Raw genomic sequence first — 13,016 nt, forward strand, 5'->3', positions numbered from 1 at the left:
TAACTGAAATAGCCCCTGAAGAGCCATTTTGAGTACATTTAAGTAAAAAAGAAATGATCATCAAGAAAAAGTACAAAATTTGAATTAAAAAAATCGAAAATGCAATTAAAAAAACTATGAAAATCTCTTGTTGAACAAACTAAAATTTATACAGAAAAATTAAAAGAAATCGAAGATTTTATGATATAACAATCGTTGAGTGATATAAGAAGTTGATTACTTGCGAAATTACAAAAAAGATCACAGAGGTTACCTTGTACTAGAGTTCTCGATGTTATTAAAAATGTGGATAAGGATTTTTAAATAGGTAGTCAATTCAATTTGAATATAAAGAGAAAAAAATCGTGTCCGAGCTCAATTGAAAACCGAGAACTGCTCCAACAGAAAATTATTTATATGCTATACTGCTGAAAGTGAAAAATTATTAAATTTTCAAATTCTGGATATACAAAAAGTTTTTTAAAGAGACTTCCTTTCCAAAATTATATGTGAATGCATATTGTCAAGCCATATCGAATTGGTACCCTTCAATTATTTAATCAGCTATTTTATAGAATCTAAAATTGTGTAGGTCCTAATAAATGGATATCTCTTGCTAGAGATACACCGCAGTTTTTAGTAGTAGGTACCACCCGCACGCGATGTGTAAGTAACGTCGTGATGTAGTAATATTTCTAGGACAAAAATAAAGAACTTGTGATACAATCGCAGATGGACACTACGCAAGATTTATCTAATATGTTGTTGAAAGTAGTTCAAGTACCTTTAATCAACTGCACCACAATGCATATAAAAAGCATAATCATCTCGTATCTAAATTTTTTTTACTGTAGTTAACACTGAAATTTCGCACTGTAATGGTTATGTAAAACGCGTAGGTATTGTTATTGCTGCGGACAAGTTACCTATGAAGAACTGCACGTCATTACTAAAATCCTATTACATACTTATATTTTCAATGTAAAATAAATAAAATAAATTATGCCCTTACAGTACATAATTTTAGTTCAAAACATTTTAACAATATCGTTATTTACTGACAATATACAAAAGGCATTTAATTACATACAATGGTGGATAGAAAAATAGCATAATATTACCTATCAAATACTAACTGATGAGTAGCTTTCAAGATGTAATAATTAAAATAGGATTTAATGATTTATAAAGTTAAAATCTGTTGAAACTACAAACATGAACGTTACACTAAATTCTCGTGGGGAGGCATTAAAAACATTAAGATTGATGTAAGGCTCTATGTTGAGATTTGGTCAGCTCATATAACTTCGTAATGTGTAAGTCTTATGGCTATGTGTTTCTCCTAATGGCGGATGTAATTTTCAGTACGTTATTGGGTAACGTCGTGTATTTCACAGGAAAATACTAAAAAAAGTAATCTTCAGGTTTTAAAGTTAAAAATCCAATAATATGTATATAAATGACAAGAATTGCGCTTAATTAATTTGTGGTTAGCTCTGCCTCTGCATCCATAGAAGTGGGATATAATAAAAACTGCAGATTATTTTTTACTATTTTTTTCTGGAATACACTAACGATACCCAATAAGTACATCCGCCATTTTTGACATTTTACTTACCTACCTACTTCATTCCGCGAGTATATAATCTTTACGTCATGTATTGTAAAAAAGAGTGTTTTTAAAGAGGTGAAAAAATTCCACAGTTATAGTATCAAATATTTATTAAACACATTTTTATTTATTTAAAACATAACTGTATACCTAACATACCCTTCAGGCTTCAAGATTATCAAATCTAAAAAAAGATACTTAGCAATCTTTCAAGCTCCCAGAACTAGATTTTCTTCTATACAAGTATGAGGAGCTAAATTTTCTTTTTTCCTGGAATTAGTAGGTTTTCTCCCAGATTGAAACCACCTTCTGCCGGTGAACTTAGTTCGTCTTCTGGCCACAAAATAAAAATGATTTTGCAAAATTTCGCTATTTTTCTCCGAAATTTTTTCAGTTTCAAAAAAAAGGTGGCCCCCTAATTTGAATCAGCCTGTATAACATTTTTATTCGATTTTTACTGAGTACCAGAAAAATAGAGACAGGCGCGTAACTAGCAAATGGTTATCATCTAACCCCTTCTTAAGTACAAGAATAACCAAAGCGTTTTGACTTGCCTTATTAGGTTTCAATTTGCATGATCGGTAAATTTGCTAGATTATTTTCAACTAATATATAGGATTAAAATAAAATTAAAACCATAATAAGATAATGATGCATGTTATATACCTAATATTGCAATTTTTGTGTGCATTGATTATTATCTGTTTGTTTAATAACAGACGGTTTTTCAAGGAGCCGGTTAGAAAATTTAACATAGAAGAAATGCAAATTGTAGAGCTTTGCCAACGCCCCTTAATTTGGCTACGAACTGTGGCAAAATGGACTTTTCCAACATTTTTTTTATGTTTAGGACATTTGAACATTATCATTTATTCGTCATTTTTAGCATACTGTCAAGTGTCTTTCTTGATAATAGCAGGAAATTCTACTACATATTTTATTAATGCTACTCTGCTTGGGGATTAGCATTATTAAAAACTTGAGGGAAGGGCTTATGGGACGCAAAGGGTAAGAATATTGAGGTTTGTTCCACCGTTCCTCTGCGAAACGGTTTTGGATATTTTTTTATTTATTCCCCACGTGCGACTTTTAAAATTGATAGAAACACTGTATTATGACAATGATTACAGATAATATGTAGGAAATAATTTATCGATTCGGATACCTTAATAATTATGAAATTTAGTGGGTGCAAAATATAGATTGTAAAATTTCTTGGACAGATACTGCAATTAATTGCATTGCTGCGTTGATGATAAAAGAAATCAAGTTGTAAATCAGCATATGCATGATGAAAGCGCATTTTTGGTAATGCGGATCAGTATTTCATTAACCAAGTTTAAAATTATCGATCTCACGAGTAATCTATCTCAAAAGAGCCTATAGAGCTTGTAACGGCACTTTTAATATTTCTCGAAATTTACTTGATTGGTTTAGATTTTAGGAGTAACTTTTATAGTTTGGACAGCTGAGATTCGAAATTATGTTAAGTTTTAGGATACAAGTTAGAAAGGGTGGTAAGATTTAAAACAGGGGTGTGTATACGAAAATAAAAATATCGGATTTCAGTGGGGTTTGCTCGTTATGCTCATTAGCAAAATACAAAGTTTCTCACCGACCGTGTTAACCAAAGAGTCCGTGTTAATTTTTTTGTTTATATACAATCGAGACCAATTTAAATTTTACAACATCCTTCTGAGCAGGTCACCCAGATGGACGTTTGTGTGCCCTTATGATACAAATACCGCCAGTCAGGAAACGGTCAAGGTAAAACCGCCGACATTCAAACAGTGATTTGGGTTTCGTGTTGCGACCAGTGGGCATCTAATTAGCAATATTTGAACGCGAATTCCTCTGGACATCTCCATCTTTTCCCTGAAGTGACACTTGATCTGCACCTTTAGCCTACGATCGGATAGGAGGAGTAGTACTTATCAAGGTCTGTACAGTTTGTTTTTTTAGTGTTGTAAATCTTTAGGTCGATTTTGTAAAGCAATAAGTAGTAGTTAGGAACCTATAATAAGTTGTTGGATTACAATTAGGCAACAGTTAGGGTTAGTTATTTAGCGCACGTATGTATGTATATTTGTATTGTGCTATTCGGTTGTAAAAGATCGTATAAGTGGAAAATAAGATGCAGATATGTAAAGTGTTGTCTTCCAGTTTTTAATATAGGTACACCCTCTGTAGAATCGAGGAATGTGCGTTATTTTTTTGTGTCAAATCACTGAGCCATCATTTCGAGATTAGAAAGGGCGGTAGCCACACGAAAGCTAATTTTCACTAGTCGCGGTACTTGGGTTTGCACTAGACTGACGTTGCGAGATTACAGGGCGGTAAAAAAAACGTAAATTCAATTAGAAAAGTTACAAGCCTGCACTCTACACTGCATCAGAAAGCTTTTAGTGAAAATTTGAAGTCTCTAGCTATTGTAATTGCTGAGATCTCAGCCGGACAGCCAGCCAGCCAGCCAGCCATAACGAATATAATAGTGTATTTTTTTCCAAAAATGCGCTAAAAAACATACCTAAGCGAAATATGGAGTTAGAAAAAAGCAAAGTTTAACTTTTCAGTCAAAACCTTATACATCCGCTACGTTAATAGACAACATATAATATTTTATATGCAGTCAATCCTGCATCCTGCACCTACTGAAGATCCCAAAATAGTGCCAAAATACTATTATTATGGGCTTTGGCACGAGTAGGTAAACTGTGTTTTTACAATAAACATCGTTGAATTGCAACTGGTGAAAAAATAAACCTAAACACAGATCCAATAGTATATTAAGTATGGAGAACGGTAAGGGATTTTTACCGTTCGAAGACAATTGTTTGGAGGAGGAGCGAAGCGACGACTCCAATTATTGTCTGAGAACGGTAACCCTTAACGTTCGACGTGCTTATAACATTTTTTGCGCGATCGAAATTAAAATTATGCAACCAATATAAATATGCACTAAGAAATTAACGAGCAGAATAAATCGAAATGATCGAAGTGGTATGGTGTACATCACTAGGCAACCAGTTTAAATGTCAAAATTGAAATTAATAATTTCATAAAAATGTGCATGTGTCTGATGTAGTTTACTAGCTTTGCACTTCCTTTATGACTTTATGAGCGTCTTGCTATAGGAAACAACAGCACAAATTGTACGTTTAATTTACCTAACAATAATTAAAGATTAAATGTAATGTAAGACTGTTGATTTTTAAAAAGGCGTCGGTAAGTATTTTTGCTGTTCTGTTTTTAGATCGGTAAGTAATTTTGGCGTCGTCGTAATCATAGCAACTGGTAAATTCTACGTACTGTCATGGAAACACCCATGGTAAATAGTCAGAAATGACCGATCGCGCAAAAAACATATTACCCACCAAGAATTGGATTATGGGGAATCGGGCAGAAATAAGAATTGAGTATTATCAAAAGTTTTAAATCAAGATAATTTTTGTTTTCCAGGGTACCTATGGGTATCTAATGTAGAGCAAAAGGTGATTTTTTAATTGGAGCTCGTATAATGTTGTGGTTAGATTTCTTTAAAAATGCATTTTGGGGCCAAATGATCCCATACGTGGCGGATAAAATGATTCTGGGGGATCGTTTTACCCCACATAACATTTCACATTTAATAAGCGCGATCCCATCAGGGCCCCCCGACCTTAAGTACTTAATTTCTGATTGACAAAATATGTACATACAATGGAGTAGTATTTGTGTATATAGCGAGGTATATAGTGAACATATACAGAGCCCCTAGCTTGGGCAGACGGCTATTTCTTAGGTGCTACTGGTACCTACGTAAAAATTGTACCTACTCATCTTACAGTGTACGCATGAGTGCTGATTCTTGCGTATGATATAGAGAGTATAGTAAACAATTAGTAGGTAATTAATACTGCCAGATACTTTCTGTCGGCAGTATCTATTGCCAGGCACAATGGTCTTCTGCTCTTACTCACGGTGACACTTTAAATAAGCTTAGTGGATGTTTGGCCCGGTCTGGCAGCTTACAAAATATATTAAAATAGCCCTCTAAATATCATACCTACATAAAATTCAAGCCTCAAACTGTAGGTAAGTAAAGTGAGTACAATTTTCACATTGGTATCTATAGCATACGGTACCTGAGAATTGGGCGTCGGCCCAAGCTAGGGGGTTGTATACGTTCACTGTACACACTAATATGTCCATCAGAAAATAGGTAAGGTTTAGGAGCCCTAGGATCTTGGAGTATAATAACTATATGTTTATTGGTGCAATTTTTGCTTTAATAGGTGTTTACAAAATGCTTCGTAAATATGTCACAAAAACAAACCTCCATACTTGGAATGCTGAGGGTAGGCAAAATAGGTACATTACAAGAGGTTGGAAATGGTACCTATATGACATATGTCTTTGAAGACAAGTATAAACCTTTGTGCCCATAATATCTTTAAAACCTCGTGAAAGGGGAACAAACACCATTGCCACAGGGCACAGATAATTTATAAGTACTAGGAGGTAAAGTGGCGGGTGTGTTTTCAGCTGAATAGGTCATTTAGGTATAGAGGTACCTATGGTTGAATTTGAAACCAGAATGTACGGAATTACCTACTGCGTGGAATTTTGTTTTTTTTTCCCAGGGGCGAAATGAATCATCTTCTTGCGCGTCTTCGAGGGGTTAGTCGACTTTGGGCGCCCAAAAGATTCTTAGAGCTCGAATCGCGATATCTCTTTCTCGTGTCGCCAATAGAAGCTCGAACTATGTGCCCCAAAACTTGAGTATTTTGTGGAGGGATTTTAGCGAAATTCACCAAAACGCGAATTGGCGGTGCCGATGTCCCTATCGGGAATCTACACTGGAATTTCTGAATTACCGCGCTTAAAATTTGAAAAAAGGCGAGTGCGCATTCGACTACTAGTAAGTAAGTTCTTGCTCCGTGACGATTCATCCGCGTCACCTCGCTTTTTCTTCTTCTTTCCTTCACCGCGCCCCTACCGCTTCACCAGGCGAATAATTTATAGAAATTAAGGCAAATCTTGGGGTGCAAATGTTTTTCGCTTCAGAGTAGCTAGTGTTGAAATTTCTGAAAGGCAGGTTTCCCATACTGTGTAACCTTTGTTGCGATTAAAATCTACACACAAGTCTACACCATTGGTCTGAAATTTTGCAAGGGGTGAGCCCTAAGTTCATCCGTTACTAGCTCCCTTTGCTGGACTACACCCTAGTAATGACAGGGCAACATAATTATTTTTACTGATGAATTAAAACAATGAACAAAAATCACACATTTCTTTATTGTACTTTGCAATTACATATACTCCATCTACTGTATAAAAATCAACTCCAAGTAACTTGCCAATAGCTATTTTGTATTAAAAAATAATATAAAAAACAATTGCAAACACAATTTATTTATCCAGTCTACATATAGGAGTAGTATGTATCATTTCCAAGTCAACCTTCGGCCCGACCAAATCCCTGATGTTATTGTACCCATATTTAATCATGGTCGGCCTTTCCAAAGACAGGCCCCAAGCAATGACACTAACATCCTCGGGCAAACCCATGGGAAGTAACATCTCAGGGCGAAACACACCTGAATTTCCTATTTCAATCCACTTCCCCAAACCTTTATGGAAACAGAATATCTCCATACTAGGCTCAGTATATGGGTTGTAAGCAGGCTTGAATTCCAACTCTGTTATGCCTAATTTTCTAAAAAATTCGCTTAAAACAGCTATCAAATTGCCTAGGGTTAAATTATAGTCTGCAATGACACCTTCAACTTGGTGAAATTCAGCTAAATGTGTGGCATCTAGCGTTTCATTACGATAGACACGGTCTATACTGAAGAATTTGACAGGTTTAAATTGCTTTTGTTGAGCTATTTTGTACAGCATTCGAGCACTGACGGCTGTAGTGTGGGTACGAAGGAGGTTTTTGGAAGCTTCTTCAATTTTCCAGTCATATCCATAACCTTGAGATCCATAGCCACCCACACTGTGGACCTTTTTGACTCTGTTCAGGTAGTCCATAGGAAAATTGTCAGTGGATTTGGGGTCGGAAACAAAGAAGGTGTCGTGAGCATCACGTGCTGGGTGCTGCTGAGGTTGAAACAGGGCATCGAAATTCCAGAAAGAGCTCTCAACAAAGTTATTTGTGGGCATTTCGGTGAAACCCATTTCCAAAAAAATTTGCCGAAATTCCGAACGTACCTTTAAAAGTGGATGGAGATATCCACATTCTAAAGGTGCACCTAATGCATCCAAGTTATAATCTTTGAACTTTAAATCTTTCCAACTGCCTGTCGCTAACATTTCAGTTGTTAGATCAGTCTCGAGCTTTTTTAAAGAGAGGCTAAACTCTGGACCTTTTTGTAAAAGGAAACTTTTAACCACAACCTCCTGAAGTAACTTCCGCTTCTTATATTCCTGCTTTAAGGCGTCTGTTAATACTGAAAAATCACCATCAGCGATTGACCTCAAGTGATTCTGGACGGTGTCTACAATTTCGCTAACTTTCCTCTTTACCAATGGCTTAGGGCCACTTTTGTCTACCAGAATCCAGCCGGCTGACATTGCTTTACTAAACCCAACCTTTGCGTTGGGTATTTTCATAAGCTCGGATTGTTCAATCCCATTCTCAGGAACTGCATTATAAATCAATGCCTCGTGACTACCTGCAATGTGACAGTTATCCACAGGCGTTTAATGTAATTACAACACCAACCTTTAGCAGCAACAGCCAAGCCTTCCTCGGTCAATTCGTAATTCTTCTGACTTTGAGGTTCTGCAGATACTAACTCACCGTTCGCTTGTATACTTTTCAAAGCTCCAATGATTTTTTGATGGTCTTCGGTGAAAATGTTAGCCAGCTTCAGGGTGCTAGCCTGTGCATTTTCGGATAAGTGATTTAAGATTCGTTCAATGAGTTCACCCATATTGCAAGCTTTGTGACTAAATGAAACAGCGGCAGGTGGCAAATTTGTATTAGTGGTGTTCTTGTAGATGTGAGACGTTTGTTACGACATTAGCAATGTAAGTGATTTGTAATTAATGATATTTGCTAGCATATTTCATCATGCTAACCTAAAAGAAGGAAAAGAGAGGTTATGTAATTTTTACATGCGAATTGTGGCGACGTTGCCATATTGCATTTGCAATCATGGACGCGTTCACTTATACCATAATCATGTCATAATTTTTGTACCGCACTGGTCAACAATAATTTTTATTATTTAGTTTTTATTATTTATAATTAGAAGCCATGTGTCATCCCTTTATAATGAAAGTAATATACTGGGTTAAATGGAAGAGCAGAGGCAGTGGGTTTCACTACTGTCATCTGAACTTCGCCCAATTAGTTACACGATAAATATAATTTTTTTAATCTTATAAATTTTGTTGCAAGATGTGTAACTAATAAAATACATTATTATTTATTATTATTATTTATTTCTTGTCTAGCAATCGTTGCACATGGCATTGGAGGAAAAATGTACCAAAGGTGCGGGACACTTCCCAAGGGACCCGAATAGTCACGACAGTTTCCCATTCGAGTTTTCTTTCCAGTAATATTGCATCGATTAGGCTCAAGGAACAAAAAAAATCTCGAGAGATGTAAATGAATCGCGAGGATTGCTTGAAAAAGGCATAAGAAAGATTGAAAAAAGTGAGTACCAGATGTGAAAAAGACGTAAGATACGCGAAGAAGGCCCAAGAAGCATGAAAAAAGGTAAAAACGAATTATGGCCGTATGTACCGAAAAAGTTTAAGCAGAGCTTAGTTTAAGTGAAGCTTAATATCCATGGTAACGTATATTGGAACAATGGTTGCCATGGATTTTAAGGTAGGCTTAAGCTAAGCTCAAATTTTTTCGGTGCATACGGCCATTAATGTAAAAGAATGGCAAAAAGGCGAGAGGGAAACGCATATGAGGGGCGTGAAAGAAGGGCGGACAAGATGTGAAGGTGATCTCAAAAGAACGTCAATGAAGTAGATAGAAAACAAAACTGAAGAATGTTTGAAGGTTGCATGAGGTGCGTGAAGAAATGCTAGAGAAGTTTTTAGCAAATATCACGGGAATACCTTGTGTCCTGAGTCTTGCCCAAATGTCCGTCCCTAATGCACTGCACACTCCCGCGGGCTCCTCCGCTTTCTCATTCTTATCATCTCCTCACATCTGCTTGTAAATGTCTTCTCTAACCTTTTCATCCCGTATCCTCATTATCCTCTTCGCGCATTCCTGCCTTCCTTTGTTCTCTCACGCTCTCTCCTCGCCTTTTTCTGCACACTCCTGCCTACCTTTAACTCTTCTGCCCCCTTCTAACGTTTCATGTTAGTCTTTGTGCTTTCATATAGGTCCTCTTTTGCCATCTTTTTATCATTGCTGTCCAGGCAGCCCTCACTATTTCTATACTTCCTTCTCCAACCGTTCCACTCTCCCTCCCTACGCTTTTCCGTGCACTACAAACTTTTAATTGTTCTTTTGTCATTTCCTTCCCATTCTCGCCCTCTTCTGACCTCTCTCACCTGTCTGAGCTTGTCTTACTCTCGTCTGCCCCTTCCAGCCGTTTCACGCCTTCTGTGGTACTTTTCTGCATACTCCTACCGTCTTCCGCATACCCTTCCTATTGCTGACATTTCCTGTACTCTTTTGCCCTTTTTTAAATACTTTCCTCGCATCTCTTCATTTTCTTGCTCACATGTTCTTTCTCGCTTCTTTTTCATTTACACTTCCCTCTCAACCATGCACTCCTCTGCCTTGTATTACCCTCTCCTGCATCGGTCCTCTTTTGCTCTCTCTCTTACTCTCTGACGTCGCCTCACTTTCAACATTCTACCATTTTCGAGACCATTTAAAAAAAACTGCATTTTCGTTTCCATGCTTTTTAGGTTCTAGAACTTTCTAGTTTTCTTCTATGACGTTTTACAGCCCTTTAAGAGTTTTTATGTCTTGGTTTTTCTTAGAAAAGAGGAACTGATTCAGAAAGGGTTTGGGAGAGCTAAAATGGCTCTGAAGATGTAAACGGTTTTCATCGCTGCTATTTCTAGTGCCCATCAAGCCCTTCCTTTAGCCTAGAGACGATTTTTCAAAGATATGTTATCCTGGGAAGCTCTGAAAGATATCTTGAGAACCTCTGGGACGATATAAAGCAGAGTACCCACTGCATTAATCGTTCAAGGCCAGTTCTATAGATTTCTATTACCTTGAGAAAGCGTTCTAAGCATTATTTTTGTCTAAAAAGCAGTTGAAATAACTTCTAAAACCTTTGAAGTGTTTTCCCAAAGATTCTAGGCGGTTTTGATGTATATAAAAGCTTGAAGCGTAAATGAGACGTAAATATTATGTGAGGTATGACTGAAGAAGGCGTTAGGCAGATCTGAGTTGGTGAAAATGGCGGAGGCAGTTAAATACGTGTAAAATTAACAAGATGTAAAGAAGAGCCGTGAGATATGAAGCAGTTTTCACGGAAAAGAGATCTAAAGGAATCCTGAGATTTGTGTTCATCCGCTAGCTTCTTTTCATTAAACAGCATGCATTTGTTGTTACCAGCCCGCAATTATTTTTCGCCGGCCGGCGTTAAATTTTGGAGAATTTCCATAAAGAAGATATCCAACTAAAATCGGGGAAAGCAGTACAGATATCCCAGTATGTTAAACCGCTAAGCTAAGTACGCAAAGTCTTCCGGAAAACAGAGATACGGACATTGGACGCGAGTAGTTGAAAATTTCCATCGGACTGAAGGGCTGCGACTTACTTCAAATGCAGTAATTAAAGAGGTTGGCTGTTTTGATTAATGAGGGTGCGGCACGTTTTAGTTTGCTGCCAGATGTCCATGCGGCGTGTCCCACAGTCAGATTCTAAAAAATTAGAACTTGAAACATCTTTTTGACAGTGAAAAATGAATTTTTTTTTCGTAAATACCTTTTTAGGGGAAATTTTCCGACAAAAATTCTCATTGTTGGGTGGTTTTGTCCGTCTATTCCTCGTATAAATCGAGACCGGACAGAGACAGCGATGTGAAACCCTCGCTAATCGATTTCTACGAGTTCAAGGATGAGTCCTATTAAATATGAGCCAGATTAAAAGTCTGGTTACCGAACGTGAGCGAAGTGACAAAAAAATTCCACTACTGAAAACCGTATGCGATTCTTTGTATTTCATTTTCTTTGTGTTGGGTTGTTCTCAAGTTCCTTTCATATCCTTTTCAAGGTCTCTTCAACTTCCCTTCAAGCATCTCTCAATTTCCTTGTAAGCAGGTAGGTATATTCCTAAACAACCTAAACGTTACTGGTCATTTCAACTTTAGTGAAGTGAGTTTCGTACAAGTTCGGGACATCATAAAAAAATTAAAATGCAGTAACAGCAAAGATACTTACGGTATTAACCATACAATTGTAAAGTCCATATTAAATTCAATTGTAATTCCACTAACCAATTTATATAACCAATGTATACTTAGTAAGACTTTCCCCTCTTGTCTAAAGCTAGCAAAAGTCATTCCCGTGTTTAAAAAAGGCTGTCAATCGGATCTAAATAATTATCGACCAATATCCATAATACCTGTGTTTGGAAAAATATTGGAAAAGGCACTAGCTATGCAAATAGTTGATTATCTGGAGCAAAATAGTCTCTTAACCGACAGTCAGTTTGGATTTAGACGTAAATCATCAACTACTGGAGCGGTACTTAGTCTTATACAATTTATTTTGGAAGGCTTTGAAAGCGGACGCTATACCGGTGCTACGTTCTGTGACCTTAGTAAGGCATTTGACTGCGTGTCACACCCTATTCTTATAGAAAAATTGAATCATCTAAAATTTGGTAAGGCTGCTGTCAAGCTACTAAGCTCCTACTTGACAGAACGAAGTCAGTACGTGATGTATCAGTCTGTGGCCTCCCATGCGCTTCCAAATAGGTACGGAGTCCCACAAGGTTCAGTATTGGGACCCATACTATTTCTAATGTATGTCAACGACCTACCGAAAAGTGTTAAAGCCGCTCACTGGACACTCTTTGCTGATGATACCACCATAAGCTGTCAACACGAAACAGAAAATGAATTACTTAGAAGTATGGTGCAAGTACAAGAATCTGCCAACGACTGGTTCACAGCTAATAGTCTAAGTCTCAACGGCTCAAAAACTAAAACTCTAGTTTTTTCTCTAAAACAAAAATATAACTTGACCTGTGATCGTGATATTTTATTTTTGGGAGTGCATATCGACGACAAATTGACCTGGAGTAAACACACTACGTACGTGAAGGAAAAAATCTCGAAAGCGACATACCTTTTAAGTCTAAAATATATGCTGCTTATTTTGGCAAAATACATAGTGTACTTTCCTATAATACGATATGTTGGGGACATTCTGCCACCTTTAATGATGTATTTAGAATGCAGAGGCGGGTAGTGCGTGTAATTGCAGGATTAAAATA

At 36.9% G+C, this 13,016-nt stretch overlaps 1 protein-coding gene across 1 annotated transcript; it reads right to left on the minus strand.

The window, feature by feature from the left end:
• Positions 1–6,848: 6,848 nt before the first annotated feature.
• On the minus strand, positions 6,849–8,691 carry LOC116166970 (phenylalanine--tRNA ligase alpha subunit-like). The gene is made up of 2 exons (XM_031482197.1): positions 8,304–8,691; positions 6,849–8,253 (listed from the first exon to the last, which is right to left on the minus strand). The coding sequence occupies exons 1-2, from the start codon at positions 8,512–8,514 to the stop codon at positions 6,983–6,985; spliced, it is 1,482 nt and encodes a 493-aa protein (XP_031338057.1). The 5' UTR covers positions 8,515–8,691; the 3' UTR covers positions 6,849–6,982.
• Positions 8,692–13,016: the final 4,325 nt, after the last annotated feature.

This window comes from Photinus pyralis, unplaced genomic scaffold (assembly GCF_008802855.1).
Source record: "Photinus pyralis isolate 1611_PpyrPB1 unplaced genomic scaffold, Ppyr1.3 Ppyr1.4_LG3b, whole genome shotgun sequence".
Lineage (NCBI taxonomy): Eukaryota > Metazoa > Arthropoda > Insecta > Coleoptera > Lampyridae > Photinus > Photinus pyralis.